Source organism: Corythoichthys intestinalis, chromosome 17 (assembly GCF_030265065.1).
Source record: "Corythoichthys intestinalis isolate RoL2023-P3 chromosome 17, ASM3026506v1, whole genome shotgun sequence".
NCBI classification, from domain to species: Eukaryota; Metazoa; Chordata; class Actinopteri; order Syngnathiformes; family Syngnathidae; genus Corythoichthys; species Corythoichthys intestinalis.
Genome location: NC_080411.1, coordinates 10,384,640 through 10,410,203, shown reverse-complemented (window position 1 = coordinate 10,410,203; position 25,564 = coordinate 10,384,640). Strand labels below are relative to the sequence as shown.

Here is a 25,564-nt window from a genome sequence, read left to right as displayed (position 1 = left end):
GTTAATACTTCAAGTCAACCACAAAAATATGGCAAAACAAAAAATGTTTTTTTGCAATGCACAGATAGAGTAAACTGTGAATGAACATGTAGAATGAGAGCACCACTAAAACCTCCAGCATGGCACTTAGTGCTTCTGTCGCAGCCGCCCGAGCTCAATATTTTTGGGGACAAAGACGGAGGATTGGGGAGAAATCCACGTTCTCAGTCAAAACATAACTTTGGCATTTTAACCCAAAGCATCAAGCTCAGGGATGGACAGATGGGCACGAACTACCCTGAAATGCACAGATGTTCAACTGTATACCGTCGTATTTTTGGGACTATAAGTTGCACCTGAATATAAGTCGCACCAGCCCAAAAATGCGCAATGAATAGGAAAAAAAAAAAAACATACAAGTCGCACCGGAGTAAAGGTCGCATTATTGGAGGAAATTTACTTGATAAAATCCAACACATTGAACAGATATGTCATTGTGAAAGGCAATTTAAAATAAAAATACAATAGAGAACAACATGCTGAAAAAGTGTACAGTATGATAATGTTACATGATGCATGAGCAACAAAATGCGAATGTGGCCGGTATGTTAACGTAACATAGCTATTACGAGTTATTCAGATAACTATAGCATGAAGAACATGCTAACAAGTTTACCAAACCATCAGTGTCACTCCAAAACACCAAAATAACATATGAAATGATATAATAATGTGTTAATAATTTCACAAATAAGTTGCTCCAGAGTATAAGTCGCACCCCCAGCCAAACTATGAGAAATTGCGACTTAATCTCCGAAAAATACGGTAAATGCTTTAGGAGACAGCCATTTTGGTGAGGTCAATCATTTTATCTTTCACTTTTTTTTTTTTTTTTTTTTTTTTGGAATCTTATGTCATAAATAAAAGGAAACCGCTGATAACCAATGATGTATTACATTAAAGTATTTACAGTACTCACCGAAAAATTTGAATATCAAGTTTTTATATTTTGGCAATTTAACATAAAAGATTAAACCAACAAAATTGTTTTCAGGCATTTAAGCATTTATTCACAAGAATTTTCAATATAAAAAGCTTTTTCTGTTTCCACTCGGTCAGCTTTGACAGAGATAGGCCCATGTCTAGGCATGAGCCGGTATGAGATTTTGATGGTACGATAACCTTGAGGAAAAATGCGGCGGTTTCACGGTATCACGTTATTGCAATCAAGGCTCCAAAATGTGTTATTTTGAGATGTATGGGTTAAAAATTCATTCATTTTGTTTAATTCAGTTACCATGATTTGAGACGTCCATAAATTCAAGAAAAGCACGCCTTGTGTTTGGAGTTTTTCTTTTTTGGTTCGCTGGCTGTATAGCAGAATAGCGTCACTGACACACAGCAACAACCGGAGAGGGAGGGGTGAGCGCTGACGCTCCAAGACACTTCTGGCTACATTTTTGAGAAATGTATAATGCGAACGTCATACGTATGACGGAAAATTTTAGTTGTTTTGAAACCGTGACGTTTTCATACCACGGTAAACCTTGAAACCGGTAACCGGCACATGCCTACCCATGTCCCGTCAATATATTTATGAAGTCTATGACGCTGCGTTCTAACGCCGGATTTAGGTGGAAATAGGACGATGGTTTTACTGCATACAAGCAAGCAGGAGTGTCTCAAGAGTGATTTGGTCGAGGATTCAAGGTAAAAATTATATCAAACAGCACCATGCATGCACTTTGAAATGTGGAAAAGAATAAATAAAACAAAATCAATGGATAAAATTTGTGTCACTTTGGCTTGAAATTACATAAAATGAATGATAACTACCCGTTTTTTGGTTTTAACCAAACATTTATTTATTATCTATTTAATAGGGACAGTGCACATTGATGGACATCTAAAAAGATGTAAATATGCCAGATTGTAGCAAGAATATGCTAATTTACATCTGTAGTCTCTAAACAGGTGACACAAAGATACTAAAAGAAAAGAAATAACTAGGGCTGTCAAACGATTAAAATTTTTAATCGAGTTAATTACAGCTTAAAAATTAATTAATCGTAATTAATCGCAATTAATCGCAATTCAAACCATCTATAAAATATGCCATATTTTTCTGTAAATTATATATATATTCTGTAAAATAAATTGTTGGAATGGAACGAAAAGATACAAGATGGATATATACAGTTGGCAGTGTATCAAATACTTGTTCTCCCCACTGTACATTCAACATACGGTACATAAGGACTGTAGTGGACATTTCACTCTACTGTCATTTAAATCTGTCTATGCTGTCCTCACTCCGAAGTGTCTACTTTTTCCAAAGCTAGACAGCTAGTGGACGACGCCTTAATAATCAGACTTCTACCTTTTTCATCTGATTTATTAATAACATAGCCTCAAACCATTGTCCTCTTTAGACCGTCGTAAAACTACAACAACAAAAAGTACACAAGCATTGCATTAGCAACAACGTTAGCTTAGCACGCTATACAGGTTCACTAAACATAAACAAAAAGCGTCTCATACAAAAAATAGAACATTTCGCTTACTAACATAATATGTACATTCTTTACAACAGCCATACTTACGGACAAATCTTGTCCAAGGATCATATAAGCACAACATTACAACGTAGGCGTCAGCCCGAGACGTCGTGCAGCCATATTGAACTGGCAAGAAAAAAAATAAACCACGTCGCAAAGCGACCACAAGAGTTCGCTGTAGACAGCACAAAAAGCCTGCTGTAAAACTTACCAAAAGGCAGAATACTGTCTGAGCGGGACATGTGCGTTAATTGCGTTAAATATTTTAACGTGATTAATTTAAAAAATTAATTACCGCGCGTTAACGCGATAATTTTGACAGCCCTAGAAATAACAAAAGATTACAATACAACAACATAACAACACACAAATCAAGACTTTTACGCTTATACCTCTAGAAATTCCACAGTTTAAGCACTTATTTATAAGAATTTTCAACTAACAAACGCTATATTTCGTGACAGCCACCATGTTATATTACACAATACCGTAACTTTTGCTTGAAATATTTACGTAAAATGAATGATAAGGGTCCGTTTTGTGCTTTTAACCAAGAATCTAGACTGTTTTACGCTCATATCTATAGAAATTCCGCGATTTAAGCATTTATTTACAAGAATTTTCTACTTAAAAAGCTATTTGTTTTGGACCGCCGTCATGTTGGATTACACAATACCGTAACTTCTGTTCTTAATAACCAAGATGATTCTGCATGCTTTCCTCAATTATTACGTTTCTGATGTAAAAATTAAGTGACTTATTAGCTGTTGAAAATTGTAAGTTGCTAGTTTGGGCAAAACTGTTAAATATTGCTATTGATCCTGAAAATATTGGTGATTATCTCTGCATTGGGGGATTTTTGTGCGTCTGGTGTAAAATTTGAGAATTTTAAAGCTGATGTGAAAATTGAGTGATTTGTTAGCTGTTTGCTAGTTTGGGCAAAAACGTAAATGATATGTTAAATATTGCTATTGATCCTGAAAATATTGGTGATTATCTCAGTATTTGGTAATTTTTGTGCATATAAATGTAAAAATTGAGAATTTTTAGCAATTTTGTTTTGTTATTCTTGTATAAAAAATAATTAAGGATTTTATGAGGGAACGACTGAATTTTTTGATGTCGCCGATCAATGAGACTCATATGCCTAAGGGAGGTGCCTAGTCTATGACGGTAGGTCATGATATAAAGTGGGCCGGTCTGTGGCATGAAACTCCCGGGCTGAAAATGAGTCCCACTCCGCCCCTGCTACAATGTATCTTGATATATCACCTCTTCGATATATTGTCACTCTCCTCATCTAGCCCTAGCACTTTGATGTCAATAATAATCAGAGCTGAACTCTAATCTATTCGAATCAATTTTCATTTCTTTTTTGGAAGTGACCTCTCACCTGCTACGTTCATGTTAAAGAAGAATAACCCAGTTGTCAGACTCAAGGCCCATTTGGCGGCAAGAATAATGGCTCGGACGCACCGCTGAAGGCTCTTTACCGAGTCAAGGCCGTACATACGAGGAGGCCTCACGTCAATGACCGTGTAAAAATAACCGTGCTGCTATTTTCCGAAGCACCTCGAGGGCCGCTGTTTAGCTTTAAGTGAAGACAATTATCGGACATGCGATCTGCGGGTATATTTATGAAGCCGAGGCCGCGGCTTAATTAATTCAAACAGATCCATTACTGCCGGTCCAGACTGCCAGCACAAGCGCAGGCGGTCTGCCAGCTTAGCCAGCCAGCTAGTCGATTTTCACCCTCGGAGGATGGCGTCAGAGGGGAGTTTTTAGTTGCCGTTAGATAGAATGCCTTAAAAGCATCTATTTTCAGATGTTATCGGCGGTCTGGGGACCCTCGGAGGGTTTGATGAATGGCTTGCGGGGCCGTTAACAGCCTGGACCAATGGCTGGCTCTCTTACTGTTGGGTAGAGTTATTCTCCGTTAGAAATGTCTCAAAATAATTATTACATACAGTATATACTGTATATAATAGATATAATAATATATAAACATAAATTAAATAATTATTTAGTGTGGGAAATTAATTCAAAATTTAAAAAATTAGTGCTGCAACGATAATCGATTTACTCGAGTAGTTCGATTAGAAAAAAAACCATTGAATCAAATTTTGCTGCTTTAAGAATTCGTTCAATTCAAGCTGCGTTATAATGGTTTGTTTTGAAAGTATTTGCATTTAGCTTTACTGATTTGAGTGGACAACAGTGAATATACCATAACTCGTCTAACATGACTGAATCCAGCTGCTCCCTGTCAAGACCAACATAAGGTTGTAAGTTTTTGTTTGAGCTAATATGTTTCTTAATGTATTTGTTATTTAGTTTAGAAGTATATTTAGCAGTTTTTGTGGGAAAATGTGTTTGAATGATTTGTTAAGAGCATTGTAAAAAAAAATTTAAAAATTTTATAGCATTTAAGCTAGCGGACTTTTGCTATTCAAGTTAACCAATTGTTCTTTAGTTTTACTTAGATCCTCTTTTTTTTTTTTTTTCCTAAATACCGTTTGAGGCTAAGCTCAGGTATTTCAATTTATTTTTTTATTGCATTCATTGCTCAGGACACTCAGGAATTTTATTTTGTATTTGAATTTCGTGTTTCTTGAAAGTGCAATCTTAGCAAGCGTAAATACGTACATATTATTGCGAGCATAAACACTTGTTTTACATCTTCTAAAATTTATTCTGCATCGCATTAAGTGTCTGTAATCCGAATACTCTTATTCAAAATAACTAATTGATCAATTGAATCGATTAACAAAATAATCAATAGCTAAAGCCCTAAAAATGACCTCTACCGCAACTCTCTCTCTCGTCAGTCACACGGTGTGTTTAGGAACAGCATGCAAAACACAACTGCCACATTACAACCCGATTCGTTACTTTGTTATTATTATTACAATTTTTATTTATAATTTATTTGTTTTGCTATGTGTAATTGATATTCGTGATTGTACCTGCAGTATTTCCGAAGGATTTAGCATAGGTTTTTGGGCTATGGAACAAATTAATTGAATTATTATGTATTCTTATGGGAAAATCCTGCTCGACATACGGCCATTTCGATTTACAAACCACATCCTGGAACGAAAAATTCGTATGTAGAGGTACCACTTTATTTAACTCACTGACTGCCATTAATGGTTTGATCTCTCTAGACCTCCATTTAGTGTTGAAAATTAATTCCAAACTCCCAAAATTATTAGTGCTGTAACGATTAATCGATTAACTCGAGTAGTTCAATTAGAAAAAAACCTTCGAATCAAATTTTGCTGCTTCGAGGATTCGTTTAATTGAGAGTGACGTAATGATTTGTTTTGAAAGTGTTGCATTTAGTTTTATTGATTTGAGTGGACAATGCCCTCTGATGGTAACAGTGAATATGCCATAACTCGTCTAACATGGCTGAATCCTACTGCTTCCTGTTAAGACCAACATAATGTTGTAAGTTTTGTTTGAGCTAATATATTTGTTTATACATTTGTTATTTCGTTTAGAAGTATTTTTAGCAGTTTTTTTTTTTTTTCTTTTTTTTTTTTGTGGGACTGCGTGTTTGAATGATTTGTTTAGAGCATTATTAAAAAAAAAAAAAACACGTTAGCATTTTATAGCATTTAAGCTGGCGGACTTGTGCAATCTTAGCAAGCGTAAATAAATATTATTGCAAGCATAAACACTTGTTTGTTTTACATCTTTTAATATTTATTCTGCAAAGCATTAAATGTTTGTAGTCCGAATACTCGATTTTTCAAACGAACTAATTGATAGATTGAATCGATTAACTAAATAATCAATCGCCAAAGCCCTAAAAATGACCTCTACCGCACCTCTCTCTCTCTCTCGTCAGTCACACGGTGTGTTCAGGAACAGCATGCAAAACACAACTGCCACATTAGAACCGGATGTTACATTAATTTGTTATTATTATTATTATTAATACGATTTGTATTTATAATTTATTTGTTTTGCTATGTGTAATTGCTATTCGCAACCTGCAGTATTTATGAAGGATTTCGCATAGGATCTTGGGCTGTGGAACGAATTAATCGAATCATAATGTACCGTATTGGCCCGAATATAAGACAGTGTTTTTTTGCATTGAAATAAGACTGAAAAAGTGGGGGTCATCTTATATTCGCGGTCTAGCCATTATACCCATTGACGATGCTAGATGGCGCCAGATATCACTGAAGCGAATGCTGAACTTGAGTAATGTTCTGTCATGACAGATCTCAGCTACTCTCAAGTTTAACCAGTTTGCATTATTTTATCGCCATGTTTTTTCTTGGTCAGATTTGTTTCAAGACTACAGTTACAGTTAGACCTCACTTTAATGTTTAATGCAGTTATTGCTATTTTGTTGTTTTATCACAATAGTTTATTTACATTTCAAAAACCAGAAGCCATTCATTTACGAATGTGATTGCACTTTAAATATTTAAATGTTCAGATATTAAGATTTGAATGAGGCAAAATAACATGCTTTTTCTCTCAAATATATCGTTATAATCATTTGTTTCAGATGTACTGTAATGATTCTCTGTATAAAAATTAATTTGGTGTTCAAAAAGTCTTTTTTCAAACTTGAGTCTTGAAAAAGAGGGGGTCGTCTTATAATCAGGGCCGTCTTATATACGGGCCAATACGGTATTCTTAAGGGAAAATACCCTTCGACATACGACCATTTCGTCTAACAAACCAGGTCCTGGAACGAATTACAATTCGTATGTAGAGGTACCACTTTATTTAACTCATTGACTGCCATTGACGGCGCTAGACATCCAATCCATTTAGACTGGGAGGGGGCGAATGCATTTTCGAGAGTCTGTAAATCTATCAAAAAAAAAAAAAAAAACTCCCGTGCTGGATTGCCACACGGCCGTTTGGTTTTCAAGAGCTGGTCACCAAGCGTGACGATGCAGTCAGCCACACTTAACACCGCGTGCAGCTCTCCCTACATCATTGAATTAAGCGCTTGCTTTAACACTTCAGCTGAGATGCACGCAGCCCACACTGCACAGTCCAGTGTGCAATGTGCCCAGTTAGGACTACAGCATTGCATTCAGACCCCGCTTAAAATTCTAGTGTACATTGTCATAGCATTGGGATCCTCTGGGTAGCTCACGATCCAATACGATTTACGATTCAAGGCTCACGATAACGATGATCTCACGATGTGGCGATAGAAAAATGATCGATACTCAGGTCGAGAAATTATTTTACGACCTTCGTCTGTATTGCTCTGCTTATTTGACACAATGAAAACTTCAGATCTTTAGAAGACAAAGATGCCATCACCTGGTAACAGTTTTGGAAAAAACACAGATGACTCTGCAGATTGCTGCCAACTGCAAGCACTGCAGGAGAACTGACTTGGCGAAACAAGCATATCTTTTCCAACTTGTTTTTTTCTGAATACCTGGTCTTGCTCCAAATAGAGGCGTGCAAAATTTCCGATTCTTAGATTATTCGCAATTCGGCCGTGGAAGATTCAAGAACGATTCACAAATATCCAAATTCCGATTATTGAATTATACCAGGTAAAGCGGAAGTAAAACACATTCAGCGAGGTCTTTGGGACGCAATGAGGAACGGACCGAGAGTAAATATCATGTTCAACTCATGCAGCTAGATAAAAAAAAACAACAACAAAAAACAATCATACCTAACTGCGGCCGACAGCCGCTACAAACAGCGCCTAGTTGCTAGGTGCTACAAACATACGGCTACAGTAGATATCATATATATGTAGAACTAGATGCAAAATGACAGATGACGTCGTTGTTAGAATATTTATTATTGAACAGAGATGCGAAATGACAGACTTTCCAGCGTAAGTAAACAGCCGCCATCTTAAAGCAGTAGACCTCTCTAGAAGGCTCTGTTGTAGCAAACCTAATTAACTTTTTATCTAAAATACTCCTAAATCGGGAGAATCTTGTCTTGAATCTATCTTTAAATGATGAAATAGTTTTAAAACTTTGACAAAAGTAGACAGAAGGAAAATTATGGAATAACGGGAGCAATTTTTACAACTGTAACAGTTGATTCACAACATTAAATTAATTGAATGTAGTTTAAAGCTGCCTATATGGAATGGGGACTGGAGTTTAATTTACTGTTATATTTGTATATTTGTCTACTGTTATATGTTAACTTGATACTGAAATAGTAGTTTGGTTTAGCCTGAGAGGATTTTTGAACAATTTTGGAACTAATGTACAAAACTTTAAAAAAAAAAAAAAAAAAAAAAAAATTTAAAGGAGGGGGGTGCATCAATAATCGTTTTATAATCGAATCGGAGCCTCTGAATCGTAATCAAATCGTTGGGTGCCCAAAGATTCCCAGCTCTAGCTCCAAAATGTGTATACAAAGTCAACCTCGAGGTTTGCCACTTTGGGAGGTCATATCGTAACCATATCGTAACAATTAGGCGTGTTAGAAAAAGAACGTCTCATGCTCTGCCCAAATGTATGATGGGAAGTTGGGCAACCATGACTGTCAGTGGTGGTTGCAAATGGTATACAGTATGTTCCGAGTTATGTTCAGTTAGGCGTGTTAAGAAAAAGATTGTTCCTTGCTCCGCACACATGCAAGGTGGGAAGTTGGGCAACTATGACTGTTAGTAGTAGCTGTCTAAGCTTAAGCCAATAAAAGGCATGGTCCAATGAATGCCTATGTACACTCGCATTTCTCTGCCTATTCGCTCTCAATGTGCTGAAACGGCGTCATTGTAAACAGTTTGAGGCAACGCATGAACCCGTCATTCCGTGCATGCGTTAATTGCGTCAAATATTTTAACGCGATCAACAACCAAAAAAAATTCCCGCCCGTTAGTGCGATAAATTTGACAGCCCTAGTTCTTAACTGTTAACTTGATACTGACATATTAGTTTAGTTTAGCCTAATAGGATTTTTTAAAACTATTTTGGAACTAATCTACAAAAGATTAAAATCGGGGGGGGGGGGGGTGTGAAATCAATAATTGATTTATATAATCGAATCGGAGCCTCTGAATCTCAATCGAATCATTAGGTACTAAAGTTGCACCGATACCAGTATCGGCAGGGTGCGCCGATCCGGCCCGAATTGGTGGTATCGGTATCGACGAATACTAACATTTAGGGCGCCGATACCATCTACTGGCATCACTTGAACGCAAATTTACTGTCCTCCCCACGTGAACTAACTTCCCAAATCCCGATGCATGACATTTGTGTGTCTTTGTCTTGAAATTACTATACGAAATTAACACCTTCGCCTCAATATTAAGGATGTAAACTACAACGCATATCCGTGATATTACGCTGCTCATTTAGCATGACATTCACAAATGATTAGCATGCGTGAGCTAACGCCTGCCATTGAATAGTCATTGGGATCAGAAATGTTAAGACCGTGGGAGACTAAGCAAACTCATGGTTTCATGATAAACAATGAGTGGCAAATTAAGAGCGCCGTACTTCAAACTCGTTCTGTTTATGAAAGTCGAGTGTCATATGCTGGTGTTGTGCAGTAAAGAGCAGAAGTGACTTCAGTGGCCAGAAAACACTCTAGCGGCGCAGCGCGCACACTAGATATCATCAAATAGCAGCCTAGATGTCCTATGTTAGATCCCCTGCCAACTCTCGCGCGCACACACTAAATATCATCAAATAGCAACCTAAATGTGCTACATTAGATCTCATGCCATTAGCTGCGTAATACATACACTACATTGGTGAATTAGAAACCGCCATGACTGAATGGAAGTTAAGCAGTTCGTCAAACCCTTTCTTTTATCTCAGGCAATAGTAGGTAGTTTTATTTACCTGACGGAAGTTAAGCAGGCCAAATCAATGCATACCAATGACTATAGATAATGCTGCAAATACTGTTAGTTCAGTACATGTTACAGATGGGACTCGGACCACAAATAGGATGTTTTGCTTATATGGTAGTATATCTGCTCAGAGAGCTGCAGCAATCAACAGTGTGCCCCACTTTACTAACAGTAAAGATTGTTCACAGCACTTATATACAAAATTTCTTCAGATCAGTAAAAAGTAAGCACATAAATATTATGCACTAAAATGCTTGTTTATATGATGGCACTGTTATTTTTGCTTGTTAGGGAAAAAAAAAATAATAATAATAACAGTTGTATTTTCTGTTTCAGAGCATTAAATGCATTGAATTGTATCGAAAATCGTACCGAACCATGACTTAACTATCGTTGCAATGGGAAAACCCATTGGCAGTGTATCAAATACTTGTTCTCCTCACTGTGTATATATATATATATATATATATATATATATATTTTTTTTTTTTTATTAATTTTTTTTTTTTTTTGGCAAACAGAGTGGTATCGGAATGGTATCGGTATCGGCCGATACTGCACAGCCAGGTATCTGTATCGGTATCGGGCCCAAAAAAATGGTATCGGTGCAACACTATTAGGTACCCAAAGATTCCCACCTCTAGTCATGGCAAAACGCCTGCTTTTGAAGTCTACATCGATCCCCACGGATGAATCGATCATCTTTGCATGGATAATTGCCAATGCATCATTATAGCTCTCTTACTGACGAGGATCAATACTGTGCTATTTATAGACTCACGAGCAGGAAGGCTTAGCTGATGGAACAAATGCATACTGTACGTCTTTGATAATGGCGCAGAGATACCCTTTGCCAAGGCCAAGTCATGGTAGCTTAACTGTGAATAGTAATACTAAACTGTACATACTGTATAAGAAACCATGAAAATTGGCCGTGGCGGAGGTACGCCTCTGGCACACAAGCCTAAAAACAATGTGAGGCAGTAGGATGGCTTTCAAAGGACGACAAAGGCCTCTCTTTAGCGTGAGCAAAGGTATACGAGGCCCTGCATGTGGGACCTCTCCAAACACCTATGAATAATGTATACTACTAACCTGCCATTAATCTTTAAGAAGCCAAGCTGTAGCAAAGAATATGGAAGGTGTTACATTTCAAGTGAAGAGATATACTGCAAGTCATTACTGATATCGTGAATTTTTTGTTTTCAGAGGATGGCACGAAGGAGGAAAGCCACACACTGAATGTGAAATGAGACAAACAACAGCAATCCACATTTGAACTTGTAGGCCAAGACATGGCAGCTAGCTCGTCCAGGAAGGCAATTTCCCAGGCGACTTCCCCTCACAAAATGGCCTTTGGAATATGTCAGGGTGATACTCAGAGGGAGAAACGAACTGGAGTTGGGCATGTAGATTTTGCAATGTCTTTCACCAGATATGCTAGCTTTAATAAGAAAACTTTACCATAATTACAACGTAATGTAAACTAATAAAAATGAATAAATAAATAACGATTTAAAAAAATAAAAACTAGTGGCGAACCACCAAATAAAAATGTGGCAAAAAAGCAAAAACTAAATTCGGGCTGCAGCTATCGATTATTTTAGTAGTTGATTAATCGATAAACTAGTTAGTTCGAATAATTGAGTAATCGGATAAGGAACATGAAAAATTAAAAACGGTATTAAAAAAAATTAATTTATGTACAACAAAACTTACACTGTAAAAGTCCGCTAGCTTAAATGCTATAAAACGCTAACTTTTTTTTTTTTTTTAAACAAATGGTTCAGACACATATTCCCACAAAAAATGGCTTAATGTACTTATAAACTAAATTACGAATGCATTAAAAAAACATTAGCTCAAATGAAAACTTCGCTTACATTGGTCCTAACAGGGAGCAGTTGAATTCAGCCATGTGAAATGAGGCAGACCAGAAGGCAGTGTATCCACCCTAAAACTAAATGCAAACACTTTCACAATAAACCATTACAACGCCACTTTAATTAAACGAATACTCGGAGCAACAAGATTTAATTCGAACATTTTTTTCTCATCAAATACTCGAGTTAATCGATTAATTGTCCCAATAAACAATAAAACTCTCCAACGATTAATCGATTAACTCGAGTAATTCGATTACAAAAAAAAGCTTTGAATCGAATTTTGCTTTAATTAGAATGGCGTTATGATGTTTTTTTCAGTGCATTTAGTTTTATTTATTTGGGTGTATACACTGCCCTCTACTGGTAATAGTGAATATGACAATTCATTTAACATGGCTGAATCCAGCTGCTAGCCGTTAAGAACAACATAAGCTAACGTTTTTTTCATGCATTCGTAATTTAGTCTTTTTTTTCCTGGGAAGGTGTTTGAACGATTTGTTAAGAGTACTGTTAAAAAAAAAAAGTTTGCATTCTATAGCATTTAAGCTAGCTGACTTTTGCTATTAAGTTACCCAATTGTTCTTTTGTTGTACTTAGATCCTCATTTATTTTTTTTAAAATACCGTTTGAGGCCAAGATCAGGTATTTCAATTAATTTTTAAGTGAAAGTGCAATTCTACATAGTTTGAAGAAACACAGGAATTAAATCTTGTGTTCGCATTTAATGCTTTTTTGAAAGTGCAATTTAAGCAAACCTTTGTTTTACAGCTCCTAAAATTGATTCTGCAACACATTATATGTTCCTAATCTGAGTACTCGATTATATGAACTAACTAATCGATAGATTAATCGACTACTAAAATAGCTGCAGCCCTACTCAATACCACAGGTTAAACAAGTTGACTAGACTCAAACAATAATATTTCAAAATTTTAGTCAGAAAAATCAGCTGTATGAATGGAACCGCGTTTAAGATCATCTGATGAATTTCCGCTTTGTTTCGAATAACAAAGAAAATTGGCCGAGTTGCACACTTTGACCATTTTCTAGCAGCAAGGGTCAATCTCCTTACATAATGGTTTGCAGAAACCACTAAGCTCATTGACTGCTAATCCTTGACCACCACCATTGCTGTGCATACCGTGCACGTGCATCACAGCTTGGAGGTTTATATACATCTATCCCATGCCTGTGTATGTTGTTGTCAGATTTCCCCCGAAACACATAGATGCACAGATCCAGACATGAAAGATACAATTAGCAGAAAATGTTGCTTGCAGTATATTCGGTATTTGCAATTCAAATCCACAGACGGAGGAAACGTAGTCATCTTGATTTGTTTTGACAGTCAACAACAGTTTGAAACGTGTGCTAACAACACCTCCGGAAAAGCAACGACCCTTGCATAGCATGCGAGCACTTCAGTTATTAGCTTTAGCTTTTTTCTGCAAAAACACAACACTTGAGAGATTGTAGCGTCTGTACTAGTGCTTTGGTTTGAAGCACTTCTGCAAGGCAGGCTTGCTCGCTTTGATTTCAGAACCAAGGACAGTTCTCTTAGTTAGGAGAAGGCTTAGCATAGCATAGCATAATTTATGCATGGCATGGCACAACTCTGGAGAGAGAAGCTGCACAGGTGATAGCATGCAGGATGAGATCTCGGATGAGTGAGATGCCTTAATTGGTGAAATGGACCGTTAGCCGGCACCTGATTTTGCTGGTGGAATTAGATGAGGCGGTCCGACCACCAGAGCATCAATCGTCACACCGTGACATCGTGTTCCATCACATTACAGACTCTTTCCTTTTTTTATCAGAGGCCATTTTAGTTTGTATAGAATGAAAGAACATTTTCGTCTATTACGAGGAACTCACTTCTACTAAAGTTGTAATTAGTCTGACAAATTCTAAATATTCACTATTCAAAACATGAACATTTTGTCAAATACTGCGGATTTAAAGTGATCCTCGATTTTAAAGACATGTAGGCTCTAATAAACCACAATTGTTCTCTTACATTAAAATATGTCGTTAGAAACACATAAAATGTTAAATCAATGGAAATATTTTATAATATTTAGTGCATATTTTGACAGATAGTTGGCGCCATGTTCTGCGGGCGCAGAGTGATGACGTAGATGATATTTTTCCAATCGTGTAGCGTGTGTACAACAACTGTGTATTACTGGCTTAACTCGCGAAGTAAAATGCCACGATGTGCTGCTTATGGATGCAATTTCGAGTCAAATGGAAACAAGGAGAGTGATGCGAGTCTCCACAAATTTCCAGTTGACAAGAAGAGGAGAAAGGTTTGGGAAAATGCCTGTAGACAAGCAAATCTTCTCAAACAACCAAGGCTTTGTTGTCGCCATTTTTCTCCTACCGCGTTTGAGGATTTTAGTAGATGACAACTAATGAAAGATCTCACCGGAGCGGCGAGATATAAGCGCAGACTAAAACCAAATGCTGTTCCAACTATTTTCCCGCACAAGAAGCCTCAGCCTGCTCGGATATCGAGTGAAATGCGCGCAATGAAGCGAGACGGACGAGACACTCTGGCCGCCCTCTTAAGCACCCAAGCCGCTCCTGTCGCTACAGCGGGAGGCGAACCTTCGGGCGTACCGCTAGTCACAGAGGAAGCTAATAATTCACCTCTACTGTCAGTTCATCAGGCAGTAAGTGTGTGTGTTCAGTATTCAGCTAATATGAGTGATGCTGCCACTCAAACTGATCAAAGCACGTCCAATGCAATTCATTCAATGCAACACAAATGTCCCAACCCCATTGATAAAGCAATAAATTCTCATCGCCGGAATGGCATACATGTGAAGTCAAAATCCATTTTAGGGGACTCCTCTGAAAGCTCATCGCGAGAATTATGTTGGCACGTTGTGTGGTTGGGGGGGGGGGGGGGGTACTTTGTGAAGGGAACGGCTGGAAATAACGCTACCTTCCGCGGGTCGCATGCCAGACAGACATTGCTATTTCTTGCAGCCTAAATGTCAATAAAACAACGCGGATTAGCTACGTGGTTTGATACTCCGCCTCCTTCCCTAGCTCGCCACACATTCATAGTTTTATTGCCTTCAGTGAGAGTTTATAATGTCAATGGTCAAGAAAATAAAAAGGCACGAATGCCAAGGTGTTTTGGCCTGTACTGTATGAAAAGCATACGACAGCTCTGGATGCTAACAATCTACACAATTATATTGGAATGAGTTTGATGACGCAATAACTCACCTTGAAGATCTGCTGACAAAAACCTGAGTTCTCGACAACATACGCTCTCTCGCTCCGTTGTCATCGAGATGCACTTAACGCAAGTACACCGGAAGTTTAGCCCAACTCTTGCCTCATCAGGTATTTCTTGCTCTGCATTTCGCCTTTGCTGCTCGTCTTGTGAACGACCGACAGTGCTGTTCTGCTCTTCACTTTTCCGCTCTGGTTCAAATTGGAAGGGACGAACCGACGACATGTTGGGATAGCTAATGAATGACACGCTGAAGTCCGGCAGCGGGATTTGTGACGTCACAGCACTGCGACGTCAACAACCATGGCGAACAATCAGTTAAAATAATTTTACAAATTTTATTAAAACGAAAACATTAAGGGGGATTTAATGTCAAATTATTATAACTCATACTAAGATGTATCTTTTAAGAATTACAGTACTTGTCTTAAAACTAGAGGATCACTTTAAATAAAGTTTATAACTAGTAGACGTCCAATCCATTGGAAGTGGGAGGGTTGGCAGCGATTGAACTAATGTTCTCTACCGCATGTCAATGGCAGCCAAGGAGTTAACCCTAAAAGTCAACTGATAGAGGATTTTTTTAATGGCCAATGGCGATATTGTTTTACAGTGATCCCTCGTTTTTTGTGGTTAACGGGGACGAGAACCCGTCGCGATAAGTGAAAAACCACGGCAAAGTCACGCCCCCCCACCCAAAAAAACTTTTTTTTTTATGTGTGTGTGTTTAGTCAATTTATTCGGATTTAGAGTTAGAAAGAGATACTTATAAGACATGATTTTTTTCACTTTTTTCCCCCCAAAGTATAATTTTTAAAAAATGTTTATATTATATATATAATTTTATAGGGCTGTCAAACGATTAAAATTTTTAATCGAGTTAATTACAGCATAAAAATGAATTAATCGTAATTAATCGCAATTAATCGCAATTCAAACCATCTCTATTATATGCCATATTTTTCTGTAAATTATTGTTGGAATGGAAAGATAAGACACACGACGGATATATACATACAACATACTGTACATCAGTACTGTATTTGTTTATTGTAACAATAAATCCACAAATGGCATTATTGACATTCTTTCTGTTAAAGTGATCCACGGATAGAAAGACTTCTAGTTCTTAAACGATAAATGTTATAGTTACAAGTTATAGTAATTTTATATTAAAACCCCTCTTCGTGTTTTTGGTTTTATAAAATTTGTAAAATTTTCAATCAAAAGTAGAGTTAATATAATAATAATAAGAATAAAAATAACAATAATAAAAATAGAGTGAAAAGTTTTACGTGTATTTTGCATAGGTATTTTGATATGGAATGCCAGTTCATTTTGCAATGTTGTTTAACTGTGTGTCAGAATAGGGCCTCATTACTATAAACTGAAGTGCTTTTCTTTTTATGAACATTTTTTTTTTTTTGAGCGATAGGAATATTTTTGTTGTGCTTTCACTAAACGATACTTATGTTTGTTGTGAAGGAGTTGCCGAAGCTTATGCCAATAAACGGCGCGGTCCAAAGAACGCCTGTGTCCACTCGCCTTTACTGTATAACATCTGTACATATCTTACCCAAAATACAACAAGAGAGACATAATTGCCAATAAAAGAAAGAAAACTTACCGAAATATGTGTGGAGCACAAATAGCAATTTGCATTGCATTGTGAATACAGCATAAACGTCTCACAACTACTAATTCTCCCATGTTTAGAAGAAATAACATGAGTATGGAAACGGTAAGGCCCCCAAGCGGCCGGTGGCATTCTCTTCACTCTTAATGTCCATAAACGGCCTCAATGTAATCGGTTTGAGGCAATATGCGAGCTTGTCATTCATTGCATGCGTTAATTGCGTCAAATATTTTAACGTGATTAATTTTAAAAATTAATTAACGCCCGTTAACGCGATCATTTTGACAGCCCTAATATTTTAATAAATTGTTTTTAAGCACTTCAAATGTAAGAATTATAAGTTTTAAACATTATTTTTTAAACAAGAATAAAATATAAAAATGCTTTTTATTAAATGCTTCATTGAGTGAGTCCACTCAAATCTGCTCAGGCTGCTCACTTACACACAATGGGTTGCCAAAGCAACAGTTTAACCAGTTAAACGATGATTGACCCATGCGGCGCTTTGAAGTTTCGGGTCCCAGGCATCTGTGGCAAGATCAAACATTAAACGTCTGCCAATCATCATTAACTTTAATAAGCAACTCCAGTGAACTGCCTGATGAAAAAAGAGCAGAGGGAGAGAGGAAGAGTGAGAATACGCGACCGGCTCGGGACAACTTATTTTTTTTAATTGAAAAAAAAAAAAAAAAAATCCATAATGGACTGAGGGTGGGACGTTTGAAGCACGAAGTAGCGAGGGATCACTACTTCTTTATGTAATACTGGCCACTAGGTGGTGCAAAATCACAATTAACATAGATCACCAAAACGTTGAACACAACATTTATCTAATATATGCCAATATATTGGCCGATAGCCAAATCTTAATAAAAAGTTCATATATTGGCCGATATATCGGTCGACCTTTGGTTTACAAAGACACTGTTTTAATGGACAATGTTGGTCTAGTGGAAAAGTTTTCGGTGGCAACTTTTCATTAATCCATAAATCGATTCTTGATATGAGTACGGTGATCCCTCACTTATCGCTGTTAGTGAAGACCAGAACCGACCACGTAAAGTGAAAAACTGCAAAGTAGTGTCACCCCATTTTTAACGTACATTTCTTTTTGTGTGTGTATACATATCTATACAGTATATATCAATTTGTGTATAAAAACCCGATAAATACTTATCATTAGAAAATTAAAGAATAGTTTGAAACATGTAAATATTGATATAAGTAACACATAAAATAATATAAATACGTGCTGTACATTCGTTCTCGCTCTGAAATGAGTGTAAGTGCACATACGTTGATGTAAATAAAGTGTACATAAATATGTTTTTAGAACTTTTATTCTTGAAACAATATACGTAACTCCGCGAAAGTTGAGCCACTAAGTAGCGAGGGATCACTGTACATCACCACCATACGTGGAGTTTGAGGGGGGGCAGGCCGGGCAGGCAGTGCCCCCTCCCCCAGTGGCCGAGAAACGTCATTGCATGCAATTGACTTCCCTATAGATGAATTTAAAACAAAGAACTAGACGGAAAAATGTTGTTTATAAAAGTTGTAAAACAAATAAAACAAACAAAAAATGAATGAAATGAACACGAATCCTACAAAGTCTTTTACAAATAGGTTGAAATTATTTTTCGAACAGATTATGTGATTAGCATGTGATGGGGAAAATATAATGTGACCCGAAGTGAATTAGCACATTATGCCTTATGATAAATTCAATCCGGGTCAAATGGCGGAATGATGGGAGAAAATGTTATGTGATACCTTAACATTAGCACATTATGCCTTTGTGATGTATGATTGCCTCTGTGACCTAGATTGTCACAACTTGTTATTGTTTTTCACCTTGGGTTCCATAGTTAGGAGGGAAACTCACGAGAACTTGTTTTGCACCATAGTACGTGTTGAGTTCCATAGTTAGGAGGGAATCTCACGAGATAACTGAAATAAACATTCTACTTTAACCGCTGGGAGCCTCAACTGGGGGGAATCTCATACCCAAAGGTCCGCAGTGGGTGCAGGTTTTTGTTCCACCCCATCATGAGGACATTTTTTCACAATCATGTATCTTACAAGTGCATCAGTTGATTGACACCCACTAGCCATACGCGGAGATTAAGGGGGAGCCTGCCCCCCCCCCCCCCCGGTGGCCAAAAATGTCATTGCTTGTAATTGACTTTCCAATACATGATTTTAAAATTAAGACTTTGCCGGTATAATGTAGTCTATAAAAGTTGGAGAAGTAATAAAACAAACAACAAAAATGAACAAAATGAAAAAAAATCTTTTTATAATGGGTCAAACTTATTTTTCAAACAGATCCTGTGACTAGCACCTTATTGACCGTCTCTGTCAATTGGTTTGTTAGATAAAAAAATAAATAAATAAATAAGAAAAAACTAGGGCTGTCAAATTTATCGCGTTTTTTTATTTTATTTTATTAATCACGTTAAAATATTTGACGCAATTAACACACATGCCCTGCTCAAACAGATTAAAATGACAGCACAGTGCAATGCCAACTTGTTACTTGTGTTTTTTGGAGTTTTGTTGCCCTCTGCTGGCGCTTGGGTGCAACTGATTTTACGGGCTTCAGCACCCATGAGCATTGTGTAATTATTGACATCAACAATGGCGGGCTACTAGTTTATTTTTTGATTGAAAATTTTACAAATTTTATTAAAACGAAAACATTAAGAGGGGATTTAATATAAAATTTCTATAACTTGTACTAACATTTATCTTTTAAGAACTGCAAGTCTTTCTATCCATGGATCGCTTTAACAGAATGTTAATAATGTTAATGCCATCTTTTTTATTTATTGTTATAATAAACAAATACAGTACTTATGTACCGTATGTTGAATGTATATATCCATCTTGTGTCTTATCTTTCCATTCCAACAATAATTTACAGAAAAATATGGCATATTTTATAGATGGTTTGAATTGCGATTAATTACAATTAATTTTTAAGCTGTAATTAACTCGATTAAAATGTTTAATTGTTTGACAGCCCTAAAAAAAACACACCTGAGGACAGAAGAGGCAAGATGAATATACGTAATTTTTTCCAGCCTAAGCTTTTAAAAGCGACAAGAACTACTGAGTGAAAACTAAGGATTGAAGATGTGGACCATGAAACACCGGAGCGCACCGCCAAAATGGTGAGCGGAATTTCGGGTTTGCCCCACTACAGACGTTAATTGGACAACAGAACCACCACCGGGCGCACCATATTTAATGGATGACGATCTTGGCCAAAAGCGTAGCTGTCCTAAGAAGCAGCCTGATTTAGAATTCCCCTAAAAAATGATGGGAAACAAAAATTAGCACTTCTTTTCAACATTATATCAAAAATGTTCCTGGCTCCTGGTTAAGATAGAAAAACGCAGGCACACACACATCTAGCTGGGATGCCTCTATGTACGAGCATGGGCTAAGCTACTATCAGAGCATATATTTATTTTATAAGTTAATGTTATTGCTGACACTGTGTTTTGGGGTCATCAACATTTTTGCCCCCACTGCCACAAAAGTCAAACTCCGCCTGTGCCCCTAGCGTACCATGCGTCTTTTTAGGACTGCACGCCCGAACCATATTCCGCCCCGCGCCCAGTCTGTTTCCCACCCTCAAAATGGCATCGCACGTGAGCAGATGAGAGCTAAAACTAAAACAGACTCTTGTCTCAGCCCCCTCCCAATTTCCTTGCTCCGTCATCTTCCCTCCTGCCATGCATCGGAGTAGTTTACAAGGTACGATGACGATGCTGGTGCATTGGCAGGTCGAATCTCGCCTGCACGAGCTGCAATATGTCGCAACAAAAACACGACACACGCAGACCCGCGCGCGCACGGGGCGATTGTGCGTGTTGGTGTTGCGTTCAAGGACGTTTGTGCGATGCAGCAAAATGCCGCAATGAAACGCGCGCGTTAGAGCAAGGTGTGAGTGGAAGCTGAGTGACCGGATCGGGGATGGGGGGTGGTGCGTTCAGGTGTTTTACCTAAAATCGCTATACGGGTGAATGATCCAGTAGCCGGCCGTCTGCACCCGCTCCTGCTCCTTCTCCACCGCTTTCTGGCTGCCGAACATCCGCAGGGAGAACTTATTGACTCCGGGCTGCATCATGGCCCCGAATTGCCTCTGCATGAACCCGTGTTGCCTGGACGCCGCCTCCAGGTCGTCGAAGCCCACCATGGCCTCGTCGCGCTCCCCCTTAAAGCCAACCGAGTTGCCGTGCTCCTTAGTGTTCTGGCCGCCCGTGCTGTTGTTCTTCTGGATGGAGTCCTGCCTCTGGAAGGCGTTATTCCCGTCCGATTTCTCCTCCTTGGCGCCGGAGAACGAGTTGGGTTTGTCCTCCATGGCTGCGTGCGTTAGAAGGGGGGACCGGGGAGGTGGAGGGGGGCTGAAGCCGGAGAGGTGCTGCTCTCTCCTGGTGTCCTTCACAGTGCTTCGGCGCTGCTGCTGCTGCTGCTGCTGCTCCTGCCGCAAACACCGGAGCCCGAGTGGCCGAGAGCCCTCCCCTGCTCGGTGGATCAGCTTTCTTGGGTTACCGCCATCTACCGACGGGCCCCGGCCCCGAACCGTCCGAGCGCGCACACACACGCGCGCACGCACACGAGGATGGTCTCACTGCGGTTTCAACCTGCACTCGCGCCTGCAACTTATTTACATAATCATCATGGGCTCGAGCCTACTCCCACCCCAAGTGAAAGACATGCGTATTTCATCAAGTTAATCATGTTGTAATGTTTTAGACATATGGAAAATTGTGCTGTTTAAACTTTGACAACATGTAGTTTGGTTTTCAACAGCATTGCATCAAAGTGAGAACTGCATTATTCCGCATATAAAACTGATTCTATTGTTTTACTGAATTCTAAAAATAAATAGATAACAATAATAGTCCCATCAAAAAATGTTCTAAAACATGTTTTATTTGTTTTCCGATAGTATTGTATTAAAAATACTAATACACTAACAGGGGTGGCCAACCCTGCTCCTCGAGAGCCGCAATCCAGCTTGTTTTCCATGTCTCCCTCCTTTAACACACCTGAATCAAATTATCAGGATTGTTATCAGGCAACTGCAGAGCTTGCTGATTAGCTGATCATCATCATAATTCAAAGTCAACCTTCCCATTTTTAGGCTTTTAGGCGGAGTTTGACTTTTGTGGCAGGTGGAGCAAAAATGTTGCGGTGCTAGCAATAAAATTAATTTACAAGATATGTGCTCAGATAGTAGCTTAGCCCAGCTGTGTGTGTGTGTGTGTGCTTGTGTGTGCACGCGCATTTTTCTGTCTTACCTATTGGAGAAGTAGACGCTGTCTCCGTTTAGACAGAATATTCCGGCCCAGGGGCGTTACCGGGGGAGGGGGGGTAGTGCACACCCACGGACACGCTCTGCCCACCCAAAGAAAACTGGATGTAGTACTAACGGCAGTCTGGCCACCACGTATGGTATCCCATTCATATAGTAGTACTGATGTCTTCTAAGTTTGAACCTTTGTGTTGTTACCTCCTGTTTCACCTTAATAAAAAAAAAAATTAAAAAAAGGATATGTTGGTTTTGTCCCTAGGGGGCGCTACACACTTACGCATATTATTATTATTTTTTTTTTTACATTTTATCAAATTTTTCACCAGTTTTCACCTGGCTGTTGAGTTTTGAAGCATTCTGAGGGGGTCAAAGTAGGGCTCAAAGTGTCGGCGGGACAAAGAATGACTGCTAGGGGGCGCTATATAGTGTATTCTGAATTTGTCTTTACATGCTATCAAGGATTGCACCTGTGTTGACCTGCCTGCCGATTTTGGTGCATTTTGAAGCATTCTAAGGGGGTCAAATTGAGCTCAAAAGGGCCGTGGAAGATTCGAGAACGATTCACAAACATCCAAATTCCGATTATTGAAATATGCGAATTAAAGCGGAAGTACACAACACTCAGCGCGCCGCGCGGTCTTCGGGACGGAACGGAGCGAGAGTAGCTAAACATCATGCTTCCCATTACCCGGCCCCTCGGGTAATGCCAATGCTCAACTCACGGCTCTAGCACAACTCATGCAACGAGATAAAAAAACACAACAATATACCTGACTGCTGCCGAAAAGCTGCTACAAAGTACATCCATATAATCATGTTATGGTGGATATCTTTTATATAGGACTAGATGCAATATAGGTTTGGTAGTGTTAGCAGCACATCTACAAAAAGCTAGATGCGGGCGTTATAAACGGCCGCCATCTTAAAGCAGTACACTTCCCTGCAAGGCTGTTGTAGCGAACCTTCCAAGCAAACCAAATTAACTTTTTATCTAAAATACTCCTAAATCGGTAAAATATTGACTTGAATCTATCTTTAAAATAGTTTTAAAACTTTCACATGTCGAAAGTAGACAAAAGGGAAATTATGGAATAACGGGAGCAATTTTAACAAATTTAACGGTTGATTCACAACATTAAATTAATTGAATGTAGTTTAAAGCTGCTGATACAGAATGGGGACTGGAGTTTTTTATTTAATGTTATTTTTTAATATTTGTTTACTGCTATATGTTAACTTGATACTGAAATAGTAGTGTGGTTTAGCCTGAGAGTATTTTTAAACAATTTTGGAACTAATGTACAAAACATAAAATAAAAAAAAAGAGAGAGAAAAAAAAGGAGGGGGGTGCATCAATAATCGTTTTATAACCAAATCGGAGCCTCTGAATCGTAATCGTAATCGAATCGTTAGGTGCCCAAAGATTCCCAGCTCTAATAATGATAATGATAAAACCGAGGAACCACAATAGATTACCTAAAAAAACCGTCACCTGCATGTCAGTTATGGATGTGTTCTAAGTCAAATAAAATCAAATCTACTTTTATTTGTTGAGACCAAATCACAACAACAGTTATCTCAAGGAGAAAACAAAACATGTTTTAAGGTGCAGTAGCCCTACGCTGGAATTTGACCTACTTGGGCATTGTATTTTTTTTTTTTTCTATTTTTGCCCCAAAGACATAGAAAACCCAGGCTGGAGTTTGCCAAAACCTACCTGAAAAAGCCAAAAACGTTTTGGAAGAATGTTCTCTGGTCAGATGACACAAAAGTAGAGCTTTTTTAGGAAAAGGCATCAACATAGAGTTTACAGGGGGAAAAATGAGGCCTTCAAAGAAAAGAACATGGCCCCCACAGTCAGACATGGTGTAGGTTCCCTGATGTTTTGGGGTTGCTTTGCTGGCACTGGACTGCTTGACTATTTGCATGGCATTATGAAGTCTAAAGACTGCCAACAAATTTTGCTGCATAATGGAGGGCCCAGTGTGAGAAAGTTGGGTCTCCCTCTGAGGTCATGGGTCTTCCAGCAGGACAAGGACCTCAAAACACACTTCAAAAAGCACTAGAAAATTGTTTGAGAGAGCGCAGTGGAGACTTCTAAAGTGGCCAGCAATGAGCCCAGACCTGAATCCCATAGAAAACCTGTGGAGAGATCTGAAAATGACAGTTTGGAGAAGGCACCCTTCAAATCTCAGAGACCTAGAGCAGTTGGCCAAAGAAGAATGGTCTAAAATTCCAGCAGAGCATTGTAGGAAGCTCATTGATGGATACCGAAAGCAGTTGTTCGCAGTTATTTTGTCTAAAGGTTGTGCTACCAAGTATTGGGCTGAGGTTGCCATTACTTTTCTTCCGGCCCATTTTTGGAGTTTTGTGTAAAATGATAATGATTAAATTTTTTTTTTTCTCTTTAGTGTTTTTTCATTGCAAGCAAAATAAATGAAGATATGACACCAAAAGCATTTGTAATTGCAATCATTTTTGGGAAAAATTGAGCATTATCTGACAGATAATGCATGCCCCCCTGCCTTAAACTCCGCATTTGATAAGGGGCCATGTTTGGAGGCGTAAATTGGGCGTGGTCGGGCGAGGGGAAGGTAAAAAAAAAATAGGTGAGATAATGCACGTAGCCGTAATATAATGTTCAAGTGTTAAAATATCTCTGCCAGCCGCCCCACTTGGACGTTGTCTGGAGGGGACCACAAACATTTTTTCACTAACGAAAAACCCATGTCAACCCACTACCAATCGGCTTTTGGAGGCAGTGGGAAAGGTGCAGCGACTCGCCTCGACCCGTGTCAATCAACCCGCCGAGCGACCCGCGTTAAAATCACCTCGGCTCTGATCGTCATGCAGTGTGAAAGCAAAACCCCGGGTCAACAGTCAACACCCTAATCTACGTGGTGACGTAGGCTCTTACGTGATGCGTCATAACTCCTTTCAATTTCAAACCAAAATTCACGTCGCCTACATTGCCTCAGCGCAAGCAGAATGTTGATCCTCTGCTGCATTTCGACCATTTTGTGGGCAGTAAAAAGCATGAAAACAGAGAACAGAAACGGAAAGGAGGCTTCCATGTTGCTCTGCATTGTTTACTT

General features: G+C 38.5%; 1 protein-coding gene across 1 annotated transcript in view; it reads right to left on the bottom strand.

The window, feature by feature from the left end:
- The window catches only part of LOC130905970 (potassium/sodium hyperpolarization-activated cyclic nucleotide-gated channel 1), a 203,151-nt gene extending 181,377 nt beyond the window's left edge, over positions 1–21,774 (bottom strand). The window contains exon 1 of the mRNA XM_057819798.1: positions 21,154–21,774. Coding sequence (XP_057675781.1) covers positions 21,154–21,512 — 359 coding nt within the window. The 5' untranslated portion in view covers positions 21,513–21,774. The remainder of the gene's footprint in view (positions 1–21,153) is intronic.
- Between the last annotated feature and the right edge of the window lie 3,790 nt (positions 21,775–25,564).